Source organism: Neomonachus schauinslandi, chromosome 13 (assembly GCF_002201575.2).
Source record: "Neomonachus schauinslandi chromosome 13, ASM220157v2, whole genome shotgun sequence".
In the NCBI taxonomy this organism is placed as follows: Eukaryota; Metazoa; Chordata; class Mammalia; order Carnivora; family Phocidae; genus Neomonachus; species Neomonachus schauinslandi.
The window spans coordinates 28,783,212-28,807,613 of record NC_058415.1 but is presented as its reverse complement, the minus strand read 5'-3'; the positions used below and the strand labels follow the sequence as shown (position 1 = coordinate 28,807,613).

Sequence of the window (24,402 nt, the reverse complement as noted above, 5' to 3'; positions counted from 1 at the left end):
TGTTACAAGGCTGATGCAACTGATAAATTGAATTTTAAATTTTATTTCATTTGAATTTAAATTACCACATGTGGCTCACTGCTACCATATTGGTCAGTGCATTTGAATGGGATAGTCAGGGATGCCATCACGTAAGGCAACACTTGAACTGAGACCTATACGAAATGAAGGAGCTAGCCATGGGTTCCAGGCAGAATGAAAACCAGGACCTCATCTGGAGTAGTTGGAGAAGTCCTGTAAGGCTGGGGCAGGATGAGTAAGGGAAAGAGTAGAAGAAAATGAAGCCAGAGGAACAGAAGGGGCCACCATCATGGAAGGCCACAGCGGCCAGTATAAGACTTTGCTTGTTCTCTGAGGTGGGAAGCCATTGCAAAGCTTTGAGCAGACAAGTGAAGTGATCTGAATTTTTAAAGGGTTGCTGGAACTATTCTGATGATAAACATTGGGGATGAGGGCAGAAGTAGGGAGAAAGTTAAAAGGCTCCTACAGTAACTCACACCACAGGTGATGGTGAATTAGTGGGTAGTGATGGAGTGTAGAGGTCATCAAATGAATTAACAGTATTTACTGCTGGTTGGTAAGGTGCACGAGAAAGGGGGGACCTTGAAGGGCTTTCACCTGAGCAAATGAGATCAGCAGCACTGGGGAAGAGAACATTTGGAGAAGGAATTCAAGAGCTCTGTTTGGGGCATGGTAAATTGGAGGTGCCTGTAGATAGTTATGCCGAAGTCCTGACAGTAAGTGATGTCAAAATGGCAAATTCAACTAAAGGATTTCTTCCTGGAGAGTTGAGTAAGAGAAAGGTTCATTGATGGTGTTAGCCTTCTTTATGTGAGAGACAAAGCAAGTAACTTGTCATCAGTCTTCAGCATGAAGAATTTGTCTTTAATTACACGTGGCTCCAAGATTTGGATAATTATTTATTTATTCCATAGAATGGTTCCTGAAAAAATAAGGTTCCTGTCACGAGTTTGTATACCACTTGTAACTCTGCCAGATATTGAACCCCTCGTGGAGGCTCTGCTCACCTACCATGGACATGAACCTCAGGAAGTGCTCTGGCCTGAGTTCTTTGATGCTGTGAATGAGGCCTTTCTGCTGTAAGTGATGTCCATTTACTCTCAATCAGCTTTGTTTTTCCTTTCTTAGAATGCTTCAGTATATTGGAAATGCAGTTTTCAAACTTTTGGTTTCAGCACCGCATTATTGAGGATCCCATAAGCTTTTTTTCTTTTTTTTAATGTGGGTTTTATTTATCAATATTTTACCATGCTTGAAATTAAAACAAGCATGGTAAAAGATAAAGAAAGAAAGAAAGAAAGAATATTTATTACTTCATTTAAAAATAATAAATTGATTACATGTTCACACAAATAGCATATTTTTATGAACAAGTGATCTTTTCCAAGAAGAAAATTGTTTACAGGAGTGGCATTGTTTTACATTTTTGCACATCTCTTTATTATCTGACATAAGACAGCTGGTTCTCATATGTGTTTCTGTTCAGTCTGACGTGGTATGTTGTTTTGGTTTAAGTGTATGAAGAAAATTCAGCCTTACACAGATACATAGTTGGAAAAGACAAGAATGTTGCAGTAGCCATCTCAGATAATTGTGGATTTTCTCCTTGGATAGATACCTCACCAAAGTTTGAAAATGGTAGTGTTTTAAGGTTAGTTGCTATGCAGAATCTGAAATTATAACAATGAGCTTTTCATACTGTTACATTAAAACCCATTGAATGTCTGAGGAATACTTTTTTGTTTGGTTGGGGGTTTTTTGGTGGTATACTTTTAATAGCTCTTCTGCCCAAGCAGGATTTTGTAGCCTGGTTTTTGAATGCATGCTTCATTTGGGAAATACTGGTTTATTAAGTTATGCAGATCTTCTAAACCTGACATACTTCATTTTATAGCATCAACACTTTCATTCTTGTCAGCACCAATCTCATCAGAAATGTCTTTAGGTATTAGGAAGCTTTTCAAGCTCACATTGGCAGGAACAAATTCTCCAAGATTAAAATTTCTACTTAAAAACTCAAATTTATCATTGGCTACAAAATACTGTTATTTGTTTTCCTTGAGGTACAAAGGTCATTTCACTAATTTTTGAGAAAGTATGTGCCAAATACTCAATTCTGAGTAACCACTGTTTGTCTGCCATTCTTTCAAGTAAATTTCCATTACAAAAAGGTGGCTAGTTGATCTTGCAGCTCATACAGTTGCAAGTGCTTTTCCTCCAGACAACCATCCTGATTTGTTATGCAGCAGAAGTGCAGTATGCATGCTTTCCTTTTCACCACACAGAATGTTTTTTTATAAAAAGTATTCTCAAGTGTAAAATTTAGTAAAATTAATATTTTATACTGCTTCCTCAAACACATTTTTGTGTGAAACTGGCACTGTTATTACTGTATGTAGTAGTGAAGAATACAGTGACTACTTCCTCTGCTTGACTCATGCTGGGCACAGTAGTTTTACTTGCTAGTGCTTTTGCACTATGAGTGCAAATATCAACACAGTTGTTCCAGGAAAAACCATGAGATTCAAAATAGTTATTCAACACTTTAAGTATTTCTCTACCCTGTGTGTGTACTGCCCTGCTCATTTAACAGAACTCCTGTTCTCCGTGTTGATACGAGATGAATACAACCAACACAGCTAGTTCAGCCATATCGAGAGGTCCACTTTTAAGGCAGAAGTATAATTCTTTTGATGAAATATTAACATTACATCTGTGTTCGAATTATTTAATTCCTTTTTGTTTCGACTCTGAATGATTGATCTCACAATTGATGCCACAGTAAGCTAGCACCATAATAGTATTTGAAAACATTCTATTCAATAAGGCATAATAAGGTAAATTAGTAACATCTATGAAACCAAGGGAAAGATAGCTTTCTTCATATTTGCTTTCACTTACAGTTTAGCCCCGTTCCTTTGGTGTACACGTCTCCCTGTCATGAGTCGGGGAAATCTTTGGTGTATTGGTTTCATCTTTTCCCAATGAAACAGCTGTGGATGAGAAAGCAAATCTTTTCATTCTCCTTCGTAAAGTAAATGTTACATTCTTAGATGTTAGAAAATATATTATAAATGAATTTTATTTTTTAATAAAATATCAAATTATAAGAAAATCTAAAATATGTTATATATTTGTGAAGTATATATAAATATACTTAGATCTAAAATAATTCAGATAAAATTTAGACTTTTCAAAAAATTTTTAAATATTATTGCACAATTAGACAACAAAGTGTACTTGCTTCTTGTTATGTTTCCCTGTAGGTTCATGAGGAAATATTAGTTTACTTATTTACTTACTTAAATTTACCACCCCCCGCTTTATTGAAATATAATTGACATACAACATTGTGTAAGTTTAAGATGTACAAGTTAATTTGATACACTTTTATATTGCAAAATGATTACCACCATAGCTTAGCTAACACCTTCATCATGTCACATAATCACCATTTCTTTTTTGTGGTGAGAACATTTAAGATCTACTCTTAGCATCTTTCAAATATATCATACTGTATCAACTATAATCACCATGCTGTACATTAGATGCCCAGGATTTATTCATCTTACAACTGGAAATTTGTACTCTTTAACATCTTCAGCATCTCCCCATTTCACCACACCCTAGTTCCTGGTAACCATCTTTCTAGGCTCTGTTTCTGAGTTCAGCTCTTTTAGATTCCACATAAAGTGATATCATATGGTATTTGTGTTTTTCTGTTTGACTTATTTCACTTAACATAATGCCCTTAGGTCCATCCATGTCACAAACTGCAGGATATTCTTGCAGTTTGTGTCTGAATAATATTCCAGTATATAAATATACCACATCTTCTTTATCCATTCATCTACTGATAGACACTTAGGTTGTTTCCATATCTTGGCTATTGTGAATGCTGCAGTGCACATGGATGTACAGTACATCCTGTTTTCATTTCCTTGGATATATACCCAGAAATGGGATTGCTGGATCATAGAATAGTTTTAATTTTCCATGATGGCTGCACAAATATACATTCCCACCAACAGTGCACAAGGGTTCCCTTTTCCCCACATCCTCACCAACAGTTGTTATTTGTTGTCCTTCTGATTCTAGCCATTTGGACAGGTGTAAGGTGATATCTCATTGTGGTTTTAATTTGCATTTGCCTGATAATTAGTGATGTTGAGCATCTTTTCACTTGTCTGTTGGCCATCTGTCTTTTTTGGAAAAATGTCCATTCAGGTTCTCTGCCCATTTTTTAATTGGACTATTTTTGAGTTATGTGTGTGTATGTGTGTGTGTGTGTGTGTGTGTGTGTTGAGTTGTAGAAGTTCTTTATATATTTTGGATGTTAGCCCCTTATCAGATATATCATTTGCAAATATCTTCTCCCATTCAGCAGGTTGTGTTTTCATTTTGCTGTGCAAAAGCTTTTTACTTTTGTATAGTCCCAGTAGCTTATTTTTGCTTTTGTTTCCCTTGCCCGAGGAGATATATCCATGAAAATGTGGCTAAGGCTGATGTCCAAGAGATTACTGCCTATGCTTTCTTTTAGGAGTTTTGTGGTTTTAGGTCTCACAGTTAGGTCTTTAATCCATTTGAGTTTATTTTTATGCATGGTGTAAGAAAGCTGTCCAGTTTTCTCAGCACCATTTGTTGAAGAGACTCTTTTTTTCTTATTGTATATTCTTGTCTCTTTTGTCAGATTAATTGACCATATAAGCATGGGTTTATTTCTGGGCTCTCTATTCTGTTCCACTGATCTGTGTCTGTTTTTGTGCTAGTACCATAGTGTTTTGATTACTATAGCTTTGTAGTATATCTTGAAATCTGTGACTGTGGTATCTCTAGCTTTGTTGTTCTTTCTCATGATTGCTTTGGCTATTCAGGGTCTTTTGTGGTTCCATACAAATTTTAGTATTATTTTTCTAGTTCTTTCCCAAGTTCAGTTATTGAAGAGACTGTCCTCTCCTCATTTTATATTTTTGGCTCCTTTGTCATAGAATGACCATATATGCATAGCTTTATTTTGAGGCTATCTGTTCTATTTACTGATCTGTATGCCTTTTTTTATGCTAATACCATACTGTTTTAATTATTACAGCTTTGTAAAATAGTATGAAATCAGGGAGCATGATGACTCCAGCTTTGTTCTTTCTCAAGATTACTTTGACTCTTTGGGGACTTCTGTGGTTCCCTATAAATTTTAGGATTGTTTGTTCTATTTCTGTGAAAACTGCCATTGAAATTTTGATAGCAGTTGCATTGAATATATGGATTGCTTTGGGTATATGGACATTTTAACAATATTAATTCTTGTTAGGTTTTTGAAGATATTCTTTATCAGTTTGAGAAAATTATCCTCCATTCCAGTTTACTGAGTTTTTGTATTGAATTGGTTTCGATTTTATCAAATACTTTTTCTGCATATATTGATACGATCGCGTGACTTTTCTTTTTCAGCCTGTTGATGTGACTGATAACATTAACTCATTTTCTTTTTTTATTTTTTTTTTTAAGATTTTATTATTTGACAGAGAGAAAGAACACAAGCAGGGGGAGTGGGAGAGGGAGAAGCACGAGAGAAAGAACACAAGCAGGGGAGTGGGAGAGGGAGAAGCACGCTTCCTGCGGAGCAGGGAGCCCAATGCGGGGCTCGATCCCAGGACCCTGGGATCATGACCTGAGCCGAAGGCAGACGCCTAAAACTGAGCCACCCAGCTGCCCCAACATTAACTCATTTTCAGAAGTTAAACCAGCCGTGCATACCTATGACAAATTCCACTTGGTTGTGATGTATAATTCTTTTTATACACTATTAGATTCAATTTGCTAATATTTAGTTGAGGATTTTTACTTCTATGTTAATCAGAGATATTGGTCTCTAAGGTTTGTTTTGTGTTTCTTTTTTCTCTAAGTTTTTTTATAATGTTATTGTCTGCTTTTGGTATTAGTATATTTCTGGCCCCAGAAAAAGAGTTAGGAAGTATTTCCTCTGCTGTTCTCCCCTGAGAAAGATTGTAGAGAATTGCTACAATTTCTTCCTTGAATGTTTAGTAGAATTCAGCAGGGCCTGGTGCTTTCTTTTTTGAAAGGTTATTAAATGTTCATTTAATTTCTTTAATAGGTATAGGCCTATTCAGCATATTTCTTCTTATGTGAGTTCTGTTAGAATGTTATCTTTCAAGGAAGTAGTCTATTTCATTTAGGTTATCAAATTCATTGGCATAGAGTTGGTCATAGAGTTCCTTTATTATCCTCTTAATGACCATAGGATCTGTAATGATGTCTCCTCTTTTATTTCTGACATTAGTAATTGCTGTTCTCTCTCTCTCTCTTTTTTTTTAAATTAGCCTGGATAGAGACTTAATTGATTTTATTGATCAATTCCAAGAACCAGCTTCTGGTTTCATTGATTTTTCTCTATTGGTGTCCTGATTTCTATTTCATTGATTTCTGTTTTAATTCTTACTTTTTCTTTTCTTCTGTTTACTTTGGATTTAATTTGCTTTTCTTTTTCTAAATACCTCCCTGAGGTTGAAACTAGGTTATTGATTTTAGATATTGCTTATTTTCTGAGTGTGTATTTAGTGCTATAAATTTTCCTCTAAGCACTACTTTTGTTGCATCCCACAAATTTTGATAAATTTTATTTTCATTTTCATTTAGTTAAAAATAATTTTAAATTTCTCTTGAGGTTCTTGCTTGATCCATGTGTTACTTAGAAGTGTGTTGTTGAATCTTTACATAATTTGGGATTTTCAAGTTATCTTACTGTTATTGATTTCTAGTTTATAATAGAATTGTGGGGGTGCCTGGGTGGCTCAGTCATTAAGCGTCTGCCTTTGGCTCAGGTCATGATCCCAAGGTCCTGGGATCAAGCCCCACATTGGGCTCCCTGCTCCACGGGAAGCCTGCTTCTCCCTCTCCCACTCCCCCTGCTTGTGTTCCCTCTCTCGCTATATCTCTCTGTCAGATAAATAAATTTTAAAAATCTTAAAAAAAAGGGGCGCCTGGGTGGCTCAGTCGGTTAAGCGACTGCCTTCGGCTCAGGTCATGATCCTGGAGTCCTGGGATCGAGTCCCGCATCAGGCTCCCTGCTCGGCGGGGGGTCTGCTTCTCCCTCTGCCCCTCCCCCCTCTCATGTGCTCTCTCTCATTCTCTCTCTCTCAAATAAATAAATAAAATCTTTAAAAAAAATCTTAAAAAAAAATAATTGAATTGTGATCTGAAAGATGACATTGTATGATTTCTATTCATTTAAATTTGTGAGGGTGTGTTTATTTAGGTTTTTTGGGGGGGTTGTTTGTTTTTTAGAGAGAGAGCATGAGCAGGGAGGGGAGGGACATAGGGAGAGGGAGAGAGAGAATCCCAAGCAGGCTCCATGCTGAGTGCAGAGCTGCAGGGCTCCATCTCACAACCCTGAGATCATGGATCTGAGCTGAAATTAAGAGTCGGATGCTTACCTGACTGAGCCACCCAGGAACCTCATGAAGGTGTGTTTTATAGCCCAGAATGTGGTCTATCTTAGTGAAGTTCCATGTGAACTTAAGAAGAATGCATATTCTGCTATGTTTAGATGAAGAATACTACAAATGGCAATATATACAGTTGATTGATGGTGTTGTTGAGTTACGTCCTTACAGATTTTCTACCTGCTGGATCAGTCTATTTCTGATAGAGGGATGTTGAACTCTTCAGCTGTGATAGTGGATTCATCTACTTTGCAGTTCTGTTACTTTTCCCTCATATAATTTTACACTTCATTATTAGGCACATACAAGTTAAAGATTGTTGTATCTTCTTGGAGAATTTACGCCTTTATCAATATGTAATGAATTTCTTTATTCTTGATAACTGCTAGATTTGAAGCCTACTGTGTCTGAAATTAATATAGCTATTCCTGCTTTCTTTTAATTCGTGTTAGCATGGTATATTTTTCTCCATCCATTAGTTTTGATCTGTATGTTTCTTTATACTTAAAGTTGTTTTTTTGTAGACAAAATATAGTTGGGTCTTGTTTTTTGATCTACTCTGTTGGTCTCTATCTTTTAATTGGTGCATTTAGACCATTGAGGTTCAGAGTGATTATTAACATAATTGTCTTAATATCTATTATATTCCTTACTGTTTTATATTTGTTGCCCTTGGTATTTGTTCCTCTTTTTGTCTTCCACTCTTTCTCTGCCTTTTGTGGTTTTAATTGCACATTTAATATGCTACCATTCTATCTCATCTTCTTTCTTAGCATATTCATTACACTTTCTTTTTTTACCTTTTTTAGTAATTACCCTAGAGTTTGCAATATACATTTATAGCTAATGCAAATCCACTTTCACATAACATTATATGTACCTCTTTACAGATAGTGAGTACCTTCTTTTTTAAAGATTTTATTTATTTATTTATTTATTTGAGAGAGCGTGCAAGTTGAGGGAGGGAGAAGGACAAGCAGACTCCACGCTGAGCATGGTGCCCAACTTGGGGCTGGATCCCATGACCCCGAGATCACAACCCCAGCCGAAACCAAGAGTTGGATGCTCAACTGACTGAGCCACCCAGGGGCTCCTATGAGTACCTTTAAATAACAAAATAATCCTAATTCCTTTTTTCTGTCTCTTGTATCATTGTCATTCATCTCATTTATATGAAGCACCCTAAGCATATATACACACATAAACATATATAATTGGGTACATTGTTCCTATTTATTATTATTTGAACAGTCTATTTTCTGTTACATCAGTTAAGAATAGGAAAAATAAAAGTTTTTATTTTGCCTTCCTTATTTTTTCTTTGATGTTCTTTTTGTAGGTCTGAGTATCTGACCTATGCTATTTTTCTTCTCTCTAAAGAACTTCATTTAATTTTTTTTTTACAGGTTAGGTCTATGGGCAACAAAACTCTTCAATTTTTGTTTGTCTGAAAAAGCATTTGTTTCTCCTTCACTTTGGAAGAGTAATTTCACAGGGTACAGAATTTTAGAAGGTGTATTTCTTTTTCTCTCAACACTTTAAATATTTCACTCCACTCTTTTCCTGCCTGCATGGTTTCTAAGAAGTTGGATATAATCCTATCTCTTTTCTCTATAGTTAAGATGTACGGGCGCCTGGGTGGCTCAGTTGGTTAAGCGTCCTACTCTTGGTTTTGGCTCAGGTCATGATCTCAGGGTCATGATATCAAACCCAGCATGGGGCTCTACACTCAGTGGGGAGTCTGCTTGAAGACTCTCTCCCTCTGCCCCTCCCCACACTTGCCCTCTCCCTCTTTCTCTCTCTCTCTCAAAATAAATAAATATTTTTTTAAAAAATGATGTATTTTCCCTCTGGCTTCTTTTAGGATTTTTTCCTTATCTTTGATTTTTTTTGTAATTTCAAAATGATATGCTTAGTGCAGTCTTTTGTATTTATCCCACTTGGTGTTCTCTGGGCTTCCTGGAATTGTGATTTGGTATCTGACATTAATTTGGGAAAATTCTTAGGCATTGTTTTAAAAAAAAATTTTATTTCTCTCCTCCTTCTCCTTCTAGTACACCCATTACACATATGTTACATCTTTTATAGTTGTCCCACATTCCTTAGACATTCTGTTCTGTTTTTTCAGTCTTTTGCTTTTTGGTTTTCAAGGTTCCCATGGATATATCCTCTAGCTCAGACATTCTTTCCTTAGCCAGTCTGTGGTCCACCAAAGGCATTCTTCATTTCTGTTGTAGTGGTTTTGATCTCTAGTATTTCTTTTTGTTTTTTTAAGATTCCCAACTCTGCTTACAGTGCCCATCTGTTCTTGCACACCATCTATTAATGCTCTTGGCATATTAATCATAGTTGTTTTTAATTCCAAGTCTGATAATTCTAACATCTCTGCGTGTCTGGTTCTGATTATTGCTCTGTCTCTTAAAATTGTGGGGTGTTTTTCCTTTTGATATGCCTTGTCATTGTTTTCTTGATAGCTAGATATGTACTGGGTAAGAAGAACTACTGTAAATAGGCTTTTGTAGTTTGGTGGTGAGGTATGAGAGGAGGGGAAGTGGTCTATGGTCTTATAATTAGGTCTCAGTCTTTTAGTGAGCTTTTGTCCTGAACTGTGAAGTTCACACAAGTTTCTCAGGGGTTTTTTTCCCCTTACTTAGAGGACAAATGCCCTGAGCTGGCTGGAATTGGTTATTTGCCTTCCCACAGGTCTTTTAGGCTCTGATAATACCACCAGAGGTTAGACTCTGGTTAACCAGTTTTCCTTGAGGGCAGACCTTGTTAAGAATGGAGTGCTGTATTCTATTCAAAACCTAAAGTAGAAGTAGATTTACTCCCAGTGTTTACTAAGAGAACCTGGTTAAGCTCCTGGAGGCAAATTTCATAATATTGTGGGGGCCTTCCATGACTGGATCCCACTGGACTTTCTAACTCTCTGAGTTGTCCACACTGAGCCTCCAGCCCTTCACTAATTACAGTGCACGTTTTCCTACCTGGCACTGGTTCCTAGGGCAGTTTCTACTTGTGGCTCTCTACTCCAGTAAGTCACAATTTCTATTTGCTTATCTGTTTTTCAGTCTTAGGGGCCAAGGTTTGTCCTATGTCTATCTTAAGGATACAAGAAAAGTTGATTTTTCAGTGTGTTCTGCTTTGTACTTAAGATAGGAGTGGTGACTTCCAAGTTCCTTTCATGTGCAACAGGAAATTGGAAGTCTCTATATGGTGTATTTGAAAATACATATAACTACAATAGCATTATTGTATTTTAAAAAATTGATACTAATTCCTTAGCACCATCACGTATTTAGTCAGACAGTAAATTCTCTTGATTGTCTCAAAAATTTTTTTTTTTTTACAGTTGGTTCTTTTGGAGTCAGAGTCCAAAGTCTACATGTTGCATTTGGCTGATAGGTTCAAAAGTCTCTTTCAATCTGTAGGTTCCCAATTTCTTTTTGTTTTGGTTTTGCAAAGTATTTGTTGAAATAATATGGTTGCTTTACCACACTCTCAGGTTACAGAGCATTCTACCATCTCAAGTGTGATAAAGGGTGCAAACCCCTTGCCCTCTTAATATGCATTCAATTTCTGTATGTATAATTTAGGCCTATTTTGTTATTTTCTGTTCTGGGTTTTTGGGTGGGTTTTTTTTTTTTGGCCTGTTGTGTATTCACACACCAGTACCACTTTGTTTTAATGGTGGAGCCTTTCTTATACACCTATTATAAAATAAAGCTAGTTCTCCCTCATTTCTCTTCCTTTTCAGGGTTTTTCTGACAATTCTTACTTGTTTTATCTTCTTCTTGTTGTTTTGTTTTTTTTGTTTTATCTTCTAAATAAACTTTGAAACCATTGTGTCTAGCTTCAGGAAAGATAGTTAATATTGTTTGGGGGAGGCTCATGTGAAATATATAGGTTAACTGAGAAAGAATTGGCATCTTTTCTGCATGAAGGCTTTCTGTCCACCTGTCCAAAAACACTTATGTCTTTCCATTTGTTCAGGTTTACTTTTTGATCTTAAAGGAGTGTTTTACATATTTTCCTCATATATAAGTTGTAATATTTTTTACTCCTAAGGTTTTATTGTATTTTGGGGGGAGGGTTGGATTTTTTTTCTGTAACAAGTATATCTTCTCCCCATCTTTAAATTGATTTTTATTATATCATTGCATCTGGAGAATGAGCATCTCAAAATCACCATTTTTCTTTCAGTTAGTTCAGAGGAAGTAATTACCAGTAGAGTATTTGCTGTTTTTCATATATAATTCTTAAAAATTGATGTAAGAATGTAAGTTTTAATTTCATTTTACATGAAGTCTTATAATACAGGAATTTGTTAAGGTAATATTTAGAAAAAGAAATAGAAGGTTAAATTATTTGATGTTGGAAAAAGTCCAAACAATTCTCATGGTTAAAAAATATAGTCTTTTTCTACCTACTGTAAACCTCTGTCACAATTTACCCAGTAAGTCTGAATTTCCTGAGGAGTCTGATCAGTTGTCTTTGGTTTGTATAATGTGATAAATGTGCTTCACATCATTTACCTGAGTACATACTTCAGGTTCTAGTGGCTTACCCTACAGCTTTCATTTTTCATCCTCCAAAGCAGTTTTTCAAAGTATTTACTTTTGAGTAAAATGTTCTTTGCCTTTCACCATTGCAGCTCTGTTTCTGATTTATTTAGTAATACATTTCATCAAGTTATAGGGTCTTCGCAACCTGTGCTTCCAGCCTTTTTCTGCAAGACTTGAAGTAAAGGGAAATGGGAGGAGAACGCCCCTTGGCATCCCATGTGAAACCTCTCAGAACTGTTTTAGAAATTACTGGTGAGGAAGAGACATGCTCAGAAAATAGCTACCTTTGCTCCACCCACAGTGCTCAGACAGAAAGCTGAGGGCAGTGGCTTCGTGGGTAGGCCTGAACTCCTTTGCTGTTTATTTTACTTCTGATAGCATGTTCTCCCTCAGCAACTAATAAAATTTATTTGGTTTGAAAAATTACGTCTGCTAATCCATTGGGGACAGACAGTCCAGAAATGCTGGGTGGCCTTCAACTTGTCCAATTCCTATGGCTTCAGCTCAGCAAGTTCCCCGAGCAGTGGCGTAAGGGCTGGCACCTTTCCATGGACACTTTCCCATGGACGGAGCATCCTAGCCACATGTTGACATGGGGAGGCTGATTCAGTCAGTCAGTGCAAATTACCACCCCCACACCCAACACTGTTCTCCCCCCAGCCCCTTGAGCAGTTCCCCAAATGTGCTGTGTGGTCATTTAGAAACCACATACTTTCTTTGACCAGTGCGCCCTGCCCTGTGTTTAGACTTCCAACTCTTTGCCTGCCACAATACACCAGTGGAATTTCATCTGTTTTACTATTGGCCGGGTGTCTGTGGCCTTGGCTTCCAAATACAGTCATGTACTTTCAGAAATGGGCTGCCTGTCTTCTTTTAAACAGCAGATTCTTGCCCCTCTCTGCAGTTTAGATAACCTAGGGGAAATCTTTAATTTCGTGGCCTAAATGTCAAACCTAACTTCTCAGGTCTCTTCCTGCAGCTGCCCTCACAGTCACACAGGCTGCAGGCTGCAGGCTGCATACAACCTTTCTGGGAGGACTGCTTGAAATCCTTCCGGGGGTCTGTGGAGTATAAATAATTCAGTATGACATGCCCTCTAAGGTAAATCTACAGAAATATTGAAGAGTTTGATGACTGGGTGGAGAGTTTTTTTCTACATACTAGAATGAATGAGTCAGTTGAACAAATGAAAGGAAGAATGAATGGATGCAGGACTGACCAACCAGCTGGCCTCACGGTATGGCTGTGAATGTTAAATAGGGTGACCGTACAGTTCATAATCTTGACCCAAACTTTGAGAGTTCAAAGGGGACTGCCTTTTTATAACTGTGGTGGGGTAACAGACGTTAGGCACACTGAAATGTATTTTTTTTTTTTTTAAAGATTTTATTTATTCATTTGAGACAGAGAGAATGAGAGAGAGAGAGCACATGAGAGGGAGGAGGGTCAGAGGCAGAAGCAGGCTCCCTGCTGAGCAGGGAGCCTGATGCGGGACTCGATCCAGGGACTCCAGGATCATGACCTGAGCCGAAGGCAGTCGCTTAACCAACTGAGCCACCCAGGCGCCCCCACACTGAAATGTATTTAAATGGGTCTCATGCCTGTAATACGTTTAGCATGGTGCCTCGCACCCAGAGTAAACGTTCAGTAACTGTTCACATGTTGCTATTATTATTGTTGACTTTAGTAATTTTATCATTTTTTATAATGTTTTATTAGGTTTTCTCAAGCTTATATCTTTTCCTTCTAATGGAAATGTCACTGAGCTAAGGCCAAATGTAAGCTAAATTCCTTTTGCTGAACTATAGTGTGTGTGTGTGTGTGTGTGTGTGTGTATTATTCCCTATTAAAAAATTTTTTTTAAATCCTGTTGCTGAAAGAACTAATACAGCCTCCAAAGGTGCCTACCAGGAAAAGAAAGTAAAGTACAAGAAAAGGCTGACCTTTTGCCAAGCTACTGGTTCTGTACTTTTTCAGCTCAGATAAGAAAAATCAGGCTTTAAGTGTTTTCAAATGATATAGGTGAATGTCAATAAACAAAGAAAGGTTAGTGTAATACCAAAGACAGAAAGGTAACAAAGATGAGTAGTAGTAACTAAAACTCTGTTTATCCATTTATTGAGACTTCCTGAGATCCTCTTTTTCTTTTAAACCTTAATAAGATATGGTCACAAAATTAGGCATTGAAAAAGTTTACTTTTCAAATAAAAACCTGCTGATTCTGATTTGTAATAGACATTCCATTATGTTTGGGTTTGGACATTTCCTTTGCTTGGTGTTGCTGCTCTTTGTTTTGAAAAGTGATTTCTCTGAACACGTAAGTGGCAATGGCACAGTCCTCAAATTTGTTATACTTCTTAGATCAAGTTTTCATGGAAGTACACCTTTGGGATATAATAGAGAGTGTTCTTTCCAATTCCTTGGAATTAAGTAGTTCTCCAGAAAAGCTGATACGATTTTTGTGGGCTTCTCTGGCAACCCAAACAGCCCTGATCTCTTTCTGGTTTGGAAAGGTGGACTACTGCCTGTTTGTCTTGAGTGAGGAAGCTTCTTCCTTCCCTTCGCCTCTCTGACATTCCCTACTGACAGGCACTGCCTTCATTAAGAACCGTTTTTGCAAAGAATTGAATTCCACATTCTGTTTCTATTGTAGCTATCAAAAAACAGTTGGAGCCAAAATTATTTATTAAGCACCTGAACCATTTTCTTTATATACTGCCTCTTTTTGGAAGAGATGGGACAAACAACAGCCTCAGTATTTTGGAGAAACAAAGTACAGTTTTCTAAATGCCAAGGAGGCATTTATCTAGCAGACTAATAGCAGGAGATGTTGGACACGGTAGTGTCCTGTCAGGCTTCTCCTGCTTTGTGTCAGAAATTGTTACTAGGACTCAGATGTTTGGGGCGCCTGGGTGGCTCGGTGGGTTGGATGTCTGACTGTAGGTTTCGGCTCAGGTCATGATTTCATGAGTCGTGGGATTCGAGCCGCATGTCAGGCTCTCCACCTGACAGAGGGTCTGCTTAAAGATTCTCTCCCTCTGCTCCTGCCCCCCAGTCACACACACGTTCTCTCTCTCAAATAAATAAATAAATCTTAAAAAAAAAAAAAAAAGACTTAGTTGCTCTACATGAAAGCACTGACTGGAAGCCTATTCCTCCTATTTTAAATGAGAAACTTTTAATGTATTACACCAAGTTTTGATCGGTATCTGGGCTAGATAGATGGAGTTAAGTATGGTTAGAGTAGAAAAAGGACTGCCTTAATGTTTCTATGACTAACACATGTTCAGTAGAGTAGAATGAAAATTTTCAGTGTCCTTTAAAACATTTTTATCTTCTGTGACTTTATTGGCTCTTTAAATTTCCACAGAAATAATATATTCATTTTATCTGGTCAAACAATACAATACAGAAGTATATACAGAAAATGTTAATTATCCTCATTATCACCCTCTAGTACTTCTGATAACCATACCTTATATTCTTGTAAACATAGAAATCTATATAAAACAGTTTTTTCTTTTTTTTTAAGTAGTTTTAAAAACAAAAAACAAAAACAGCATCACACCATACACATGACTCTGGAACCTGTTTTCTAACCAATATATTTTGGCTAGCCCTCAAGGGTTATAGATCCAGCTCATTTTTATAAAATAGGAACATATTCCCTGATATGAATGGACCTTAATTTATTCAGCTACTTTCCAGTAGATGCATTCAAGTTGTTTTTAATTTTGTTTTTATAATATTGCTGCAGTGAATATCCTCCAACTGATGCTTTTATTTCTGCCAGGCAGATTCACAAAAGTATGGTTATGAAAGCCAGGATAATGTCTGTTCTACAGTTCGTTAGATGGTATGCATAAACAAAAGAGCAAAGCCATTCCATCTCACCTCTGAGAACATATGTCCCCTGTACCTACTAAAGCATTGGACGTTGTCGTAAACATTTGCTGATGTGTGAGGAGGAAAATGATAGCTGTGTTAGTTTACCTTTCTTTACTATTAATAAGGTTGAAAATCTGCATATCTTTATTGGCCATTTGTGTTCTTCTTTCATAATTTGCCTCCTCCCAGCCCCCGGTTTTATTGAGATGTAATTGACATATAATGTAATTTGCCTTTTTTATTTCAAAACCCACCTGGTACACTTTTAGAGCATTTTACATAATATGAATGTGTTGGTCTAGTCAAATTCTGTTATGCAAGTATATTAAGATCATATTGTTTTGGTGATTTCTTCATCACCAGTATTGATTATAAAGAGTTAAATTTTTGATGTTTTAGGGCAAAATAGATTGTTTTCTTCAACATGAGTTCATAAATTTAATCACAGCAAATAAATGAGTATACTCTGAATAAAGGGTAATAAAAAGATAATTGTTAACATACACATTTTTTATTTTTTATTTTTTTTAAAGATTTTATTTATTTTTTTGACATGGGGAAGGGAGAGAGCAAGCACAAGCAGGGGGAGTGGCAGGCAGAGGGAGAAGCAGGCTCCCCGCTAAGCAAGGAGCCCGATGTGGGGCTCCATCCCAGGACTCCTGGGATCATGACCTGAGCCAAAGGCAGCCACTAACCAACTGAGCCACCCAGGCGCCCAACATACACATTTTTTAAACTGTTTCTGAGAACAGAACAAAAATATTATATCCTTACTGACTTGAGTATATAATTTTGCAGATCTTCTGTAAATTTTTAAGCAGTATTTTTTATTTCAGATATTTGATGGAACTACCATGTTACACTGGCTTCCTTTTTATATTTGTTCATGTTTATCTACTGCTCATTCTCAACGGCTCATAGCTTTGTGCTGCCAGGCATCACTCGGCCACTGTGACCATTAGGTAAAAATCACACTTACTGCACACGGCTGCTCAGAGGCCCTGGGAATGGTGTTGCATGAAGAACTCTCCCTGAAGTGAGAAACTTCTCTAATGACATACATAGTTATTTCATATGGATCCTGAAAAAAAAAATAAGATGTGGTGAATGCAGGTCAAAAGATGTCCCTGCTGTTTGGGAAGGGAGGAGCCACTGAGCAGCCAAGTTCCCTCTGCACCTCAGAGCATCCCTGCCTCTTGGGGGCTTTCTGGTTCATGACAGGGGCTACAGTTACCCTCGCCCCTGTCCAGGGAAGTTCTCCTGTAGAAAGCTGGATGGAAACCTCTCCCAGGGGTCTGTTAATGTGACTAAAACTGGCTGACAGCCTGACAGCCTAGACTTTGAAAAGACTTCCGCAAACACTGAAGGGAGTGGACACAGGGTCCAGGCATCTTGCTTACCCAGGAAGGCCGTCCGTTCACTCCTCCATTGCTGCCCGGCTCACGCCAGCACCGCCAGCACCGGCCCCCCGGGCTCCTGAGCTCCCCACACCCATTCTAGGCCCACAATCCGTTCTCCCTGCTGCAGCCGGACTGACCTTTGACTGCAAACCGCATCCTGGCACTCCTCTGTATAAAGTCCTTTGGACCAGAATAATCACTGAATGGAGTCCCAAAGCCTTACAAGCCACCTCACCTTCGCTCTCTGGGGTTTCTCTCTCCGTCTGACGTTGCTCTTCCCTGTCTCAGGACCATCACGGCTGCCATTCCCTCAGCTGAAATGCCCTTCTGGCTACTCTTCACCTAGCTAATCTCAACTCAGCTGGAGAGGCCATCCTGACCACCCAGTCTCAGTCAGGCCCCTTCTGTTACTCTCTTTTACCTCATCCTGCCCTTTTCCTTCATTGCCTTTTTCTCAATTTAGTATGTGTATGTGTACCTCCCACTGGGCCCCAAGTGCTAGGGGTACAGACTAGGTCTGTTTTGTTCCCATTTGCTTGGCCTGCACCTGGCACTTTGAATGCCTCACAGGAAGTGCTCCTCTTCCTTGCATGGATGCCCACCAGCTCCTTGCCATCCAGGATGATAGGGGAGGTGGCATGGGGCTTGCAGCCCAAAGCACCAGTGGCACAAGAGAGGACATCCATAGCGTGGCCCCCAGATGGGCCAGGTGATGCAAGAGGGGGGGCACCGTGGCAGTTCTTCTTTGCCAGGTGTGGGGAGGTGAGGGAAGGGGGTCCTGCAAGACTTCCCAGAAGAGTTGAAGCTCAGGGTGAGAACATGAGATGAGAAAGAGGGTCAGAGGGGGGCCTCCGTCCTGCCCTTTGTCCTGTACTCTGCCTGTCTGTGAGAGTCCTTCCGACTCTTCAGCTTTGTCTGGCCTTGCCCCAGAGTTAATCCAGGACAAAGGTCTACAGGAGGTACGCCGAGGGAGAAGAAAAAAGAGAAATCATGAGAAATTGCACTGTGACCCTGCCTATTCATTTCCTGCGCCTGCGCCCATGCTCTGGGCTTCACACCAGCTCCTGCAGAGAAGTGGCCCAGAAGCCGTGGTGAAGGGAAAGGCCTGAAGGGGTTTTTGGCTAAGAGGGGGCCTTTGTGCCCTCAGCTTTTGTTTTTCTTAGTAAAGGCAGTAAACATCTTTGGCAGAACCTGGCAAGTACTCTGATGTCTGTGATACCACAGGTGAAGGGAGGGAGGTCTTGGAAAAGCTGGGCTGAAAGGAGAAAGAGAAGTCTCCCCAGGCCAAAACAGGCCCAGTGTTCACAGGGAGGAGCCACCAGTGGCTCAGAATTAGGTGTCCCCTCATGCTCCCTCCCAGGAGGAGGGAGAACCCCTGACTCACTGACCTGACTCAGGAGGAACATCCACGTACATTCTCCTGTGGAAACATAGCTTCACAAATTACTTGGGGCCCATAGAGTACCATGGCAGGGATCAGCTATGGATCTACCAGGCTGTTACCACCATTTTTGAAATGATTACTAAAGGAAAATATTTTTTAACTTTCAAGCGACAGATTCACAAATACAGCCACTGAATATTCACTAGATGTCAAGCATTGTGCTAATCTCTGCACATGTATTATTACTGCATTTGATCCTTCTGAGAACACGGTGAGGGAGATAGGCCCACTTTACAGATGAGTATACTGAGGTTTGGAGTTTAAGTAACTTTCCCAAGGCCATCGAGTTAGTAGGTGGTGGCTCTGGTCTGATTACATACTTTAAATCCTTATGATGTACTTTCAAACATAACTTTCTTAAATTCGGGACGGTATCCATCAAGGCCTTTTTCCATCTTATTCTTTATCACTAATCTTTCTGTCACTAACACTTCTGTCACTACTACTTGTTTTTCCTTTTGGAAAGCGTTTCTTTGGGCATTTCTCTAATTTCTTCAGTTGAATTGGAAGCAGATTCACATTATTTTGCAAACTTACACTTGGTAAATATTCATTGATTACTGTAAATATTAACTGCTGTACGACCATGATGAAAAGAAGATTCACAAACTGGACTCATTACTGCATTTTGATCTATCTCAATCTTATTTTCTTAGTAACCCATTTCTGTTTAAAATTTTGTTTATTCTTGCTGAAAGGAAGAAGATTTCTCTCCCCACATCAGCTGTAGTCTGCCTCTGGCTTCGGCACCTCCCCAGCCTTGAAAAAGCAACACTGCATCTTTTTGATAAGCTAATCTCCAGTGAGAGAAATTTCCTGAGAAGGATCGAATGCTTTTTGAAAGATTCATTACTGGTACGTGCTGGGCTTTGATGAGGAGAAAAATCCTTAAAGAGGATGCTGGGTATCCTCTCTTTTAGTCAAAGCAAGGGGAAATGTAAACGAGAGCAGTTGGCACCTTTTAAAATAATCATGTATCTGCATTTTGTTATAGGAATACCCAGCTTAGGGGGCTTTTCTGCATGGTTGGAGCGTGTCTTGAAAACAGGGAGAGGTGTGAGATTTACTGGGTCAGTGCACCTTAGAGTGCACCCTCACGAGAACTGATACTAAGGCACACTGTTTTAAAACAGTAGTTCTTATTTCCATATGAAAAGTAAGTTTTAAAAAATGAAGACCTTACAAATGAGAGGAGTTATAAAACAAAATCCTGGAAGAAAGGTTAAAACAACAAAAACAACTAAGAATTCTTTTAAGTTGTCTTTTGGTATAAGCCTTCTAGCCTTGAACCCTGCCCTCCCTTGTACTTGGGACTTCTCAGGCCTGGGAATTTGGGGGCTCAGTGGGCCAAATGGACTGGCTTCATTACCTAAACCAGGGTCAGATGGCAGGACTCACAGGCAATCCTCAGAACCTGACCGGTGGGGGTGTTTTCCCTTCGTGGGAGGCAACTCTGTGGAATTTATGTGCATTTTTTAAGAGCAGGAATAAAGACCAATGCACCCTGAAAAAACAAGCCAAAAACTACAGGAGGTGCCGTGCTCCCTGGGCGTCTGTTTTACGAGAACCTCAGTGGTTTCTAACATGTTTTCTCATTAGCTTTTGTAACCTGGGGAACATAGGGCACAGAGATTTTCTTCCTATTGTACCGGTGGAGAAAATCAGTTCAGAGATGGTGAACGGTCAGATCTTTAGTTGGGGGCTAGGAAGAGTGGGCAGGAGAGAGTGTTCACTTCCCCACTTGAGCTGAGACTTGGAAAGCGGGGAGCTCTGAGGTTGGCTGAGTTCACACAACGCCCACCTCCCAGACACCTTCTGGTTTTTTTAATTCAGTTGGAACTTCCTGTTTTCTTTCTCTTTCATATTGGAGACTGTGTTAGGGAATCCTGATTGAATCAGTTGCCTTCTTCCTCTGTCCCATTGTTCCTTTTAGGTCCCCATCAGCCTTCTCCCTTACTGCACAGGCTCTTGTCTGCCTTCACGTTCTGGGGCCTCCCAGGCAGCTGTGCACGGTGCTGCGGTCACCAGTAGCCATGTCCCTGCAAGCCAAGTGGCACAGATTGAACCCCGCTGGTTTGCAAGTTTACAGTGTTTGACAGGAAAAAAGGAAGGAAAGAAGATAGATACAGAAGACTGAGAGAGCACAAGAGGTTTTTTTGTTTTTAGGAAAATTACTACTTTGACCTCACCATTCAAAAGACTTGCATAGGAAGGTGAGAAATAAGAATGCACCTTACGTAAAAATAGCTACAGTAAAATTCAAAATGAACAAAGGCTTTTAGAAGTCCCTGGCCATTCCAAACATTACCTTTATTATCAGGTACATCTCTATTTCTAACTTAAATGTACATGGTATAATTTAATTTTCCCTAGTCCTTTCTCAGGGACAAAATAACAGTAACTGAGTTATTTCCTTGCTTGTGGGGTCCTTATTAATTTTCTTTAGGTCTTGTCCCTATAGAGAAATTCCAGTTCCGTTGGCTTTTCTGAGTTGGTTTGATTCTGCGGCCTTTCTTTGGTCCTGTGGTTCTTCTCTGAACTTCCCCCATGTCCTTTTTACCTGTGGCCCTCTGGCTTGAGAGCACTCCAGCGAGCACAGGATATCCCAGCATATGAGAGCCAGGAGGCAGTCACCCCCACTGAACACTGCACTACACAGCCTTCAGTCTCCAACTTTTATAGTTTAATATCCCCCAGGCAGACAGCTTAGCAGTCCGTTGATCTACAGAAGTATTTATCAGGCTCGTGTGTGTAGAGATTCGGAGCTTCCATTATGGTTAAAGGATTCCAGAGGGTGTTATTTGGTTTAATTTATTGTGGCATTGGCAGGATGTGACCTCTCTATGCCTTATGGTTCAGGGAGGTAATTACAGTACAGAGCTGCAAGCCCCTGATTGGCGTGGGCCGCTCTCCTCAGGCATCCTGGGTCTACAGTGCCAGAAAACACGGCAGGCTGGAATATGCCTGTGACGTGACTGAGTGATTACAAGGGTAACCTGAAGAGCCTGCTTCCTAATTGCATCATCTGATTCATTTATCGCAGCACAGTATCTTGGTGCAGTGACAAGGCCGTGCAGAAGTATCAGAGAGAGATCTCGAAGACTCAGATAGCAGGGGCCTGCTGTGTTTTCCTCCAGAAGAAACTTGATACCTATTACATTAGAGTTGGATTCTGAGAGTAATTAAAGTGTGATGGTCTACGTAACTTGTATTTTATATGGAGCACTGTTAATTATGTCTCCATCTCTTGGGACTGTCCAGAAATAGCCCTGGAAATTCTATAGTTACAAGATGTTGCAAAAACAAAAGATAAAAGTGTGGTACAGGTTGTACAAAGGGAAATGATCTCCCCAAATGTGCTTTGGTCTTTCGGGGACTTGAAAGCCTGGTATTTTCTTTTCATTTCTTCTGCTTCTTTTTCTTCTTCTTCTTTTTTTTTTTTTGGTAGGTTTTTTTTTTTAATTTAAAATTTTTATTTTAATTCCAGGTAGTTAACATACAGTATTATATTAGTTTCAGGTGTACAATATAGTGGTACAGCACTTCCATACATCACCTGGTGCTCATCATGATAAGTGTTCTCTTAATCCCCATCATCTGTTTCACCCCTTCCCACACCCACCTCCCCTCTTGTAACCATCAGTTTGTTCTCTGTAGCTAAGAGTCTTTCTTGTTTTGTCTCTCTTTTTCCTTTTGCTCGTTTGTTGTTTCTTAAATTCCACGTGTGAGTGAATTTATAAGGTATTTGTCTTTCTCTGACTGGCTTATTTTGCTTAGCATTATACTCTCTAACTCCATCCATGTTGTTGCAAACGGCAAGATTTCATTCTTTTTTAAAGCTGAATGATATTCCATTGTATGTAGATCCCACATTTTTATCCATTCATCAATCAGTGGACACTTGGGCTCCTTCCATATCTTGGATATTGTAAATAATGCTGTTATAGACATAGGGGTGCATATATCCCTTTGAATTAGTGCTCTTTTTTAAAAAAGATATTTATGTATGAAAAAAAATACTTATTTATGTAAGTAATCTATACCCAACATGGGGCTTGAACTCACAACCCCAAGGTCAAGAGTTGCACACCCCTCCAACTGAGCCAGCCAGGTGGCCCTTGAATTGGTGTTCTTGTATTCTTTGAGTAAATACCCAGTAGTGTGATTGCTGTAGCATAAGGTTGTTCTATTTTTAACTTTCTGAGGAACCTCCATACTATTTTCCAGAGTGACTGCACCAGTTTTCATTCCTACCAACAGTGCACAAGGGTTCCTTTATCTCCACAACCTCGCCAACACTTGTTGTTTCTTGTGTTGTTGATTTGGGCCATTATTACAGGTGTGAGGTGATATCTCATCGTGGTTTTGATTTGCATTTCTCTGATGATGAGTGATGATAAACATCTTTTCATGTGTCTGTTGCCCATCTGGATGTCGTCTTTGGAGAAATGTCTGTTCATGTCTTCTGCCCATCTTAATTAGATTATTTGGTTTGGGGGGTATTGAGTTTTATAAGTTCTTTACTTATTTTGGATACTAACCCTTTATTGGATATGGCATTGGCAAATATCTTCTTCCATTCCATACGTTGCCTTTTCATTTTCGTTTTGTTCACTGTTTCCTTTGCTGGGCAGAAGCTTTCTATTTTGATGTAATCCCAATAGTTTATTTTTGCTTTCATTTTCCTTGCCTCAGGAGACATATCTGGAAAGAAGTTTCATATCTAGAAAGAAGTTGCTACAGCCTATGTCAAAAAAGTTATTGCCTGTGTTCTCTTCTAGAATTTTTATGGTTTCAGGTTTCACGTTTAGGTCTTTAATCAATTTTGAATTTATTTTTGTGGATAGTGTAAGAAAGTGGTCCAGTTTCATTCTTTTGCATGTTGCTGTCCTGTTTTCCCAATACCATTTGTTGAAGAAACATTTTCCCATTGGATATTCTTTCCTGCCTGTTGAAGATTAATTGACCATATAATTGTGGGGGTTTTTTTTTTCTGGATTTTCTGGATTTTCAGTTCTGTTCCATTGATCTTTGTGTCTCCTTTTGTGCCAGTACCATACTGTTTTGATTACTAGAGCTTTGTAATATAGCCTGAAGTCTGGAATTGTGATGCCTCCAGCTTTGCTTTGCTTTTTTTTTCAAGAGTGCTTTGGCTATTTGGGGTCATCTGTGGTTCCATACAAATTTTAGAATTGTTTGTTCTAGCTCTGTGAAAAATGCTGTTGTTATTTTATAGGAATTGCATTAAATGTGTAGATTGTAAAGCTTGTTATTTTCTATTAAGACTAATAAGGCACCAATCTAATATTACCTGAATTCTAAATGCATATATCTTTTTGACTTCTAAAATAAAAACAAGGGATGCCTGGTTGGCTCAGTCAGTTAAATGTCTGCCTTCGGCGCAGGTCACGATCCCAGGGTCATGGGATCGAGTCCCACATCGGGCTCCCTGCTCAGAGGGGAGCCTGCTTCTCTCTCTGTCTGCCGCTCCCCCCTGCCCATGTGCGTGCACTCTCTCTCTCTTTGACAAATAAATAAATAAAATCTTTAAAATAAAATAAAAACACGTTTTTGAAACCTGCTTACTTTTGAGACTCACCCTTTGGCTTCCATGGGCTGAACTG

General features: G+C 39.0%; 1 protein-coding gene across 1 annotated transcript in view; it reads left to right on the top strand.

Annotated features, from left to right (window-relative positions):
• Positions 1-24,402, top strand: part of FANCC (FA complementation group C) — a 281,479-nt gene that overhangs the window by 214,929 nt on the left and 42,148 nt on the right. Inside the window, exons 8-9 of the mRNA XM_044920602.1 lie at positions 936-1,100; positions 19,477-19,633. Coding sequence (XP_044776537.1) covers positions 936-1,100; positions 19,477-19,633 — 322 coding nt within the window. The remainder of the gene's footprint in view (positions 1-935; positions 1,101-19,476; positions 19,634-24,402) is intronic.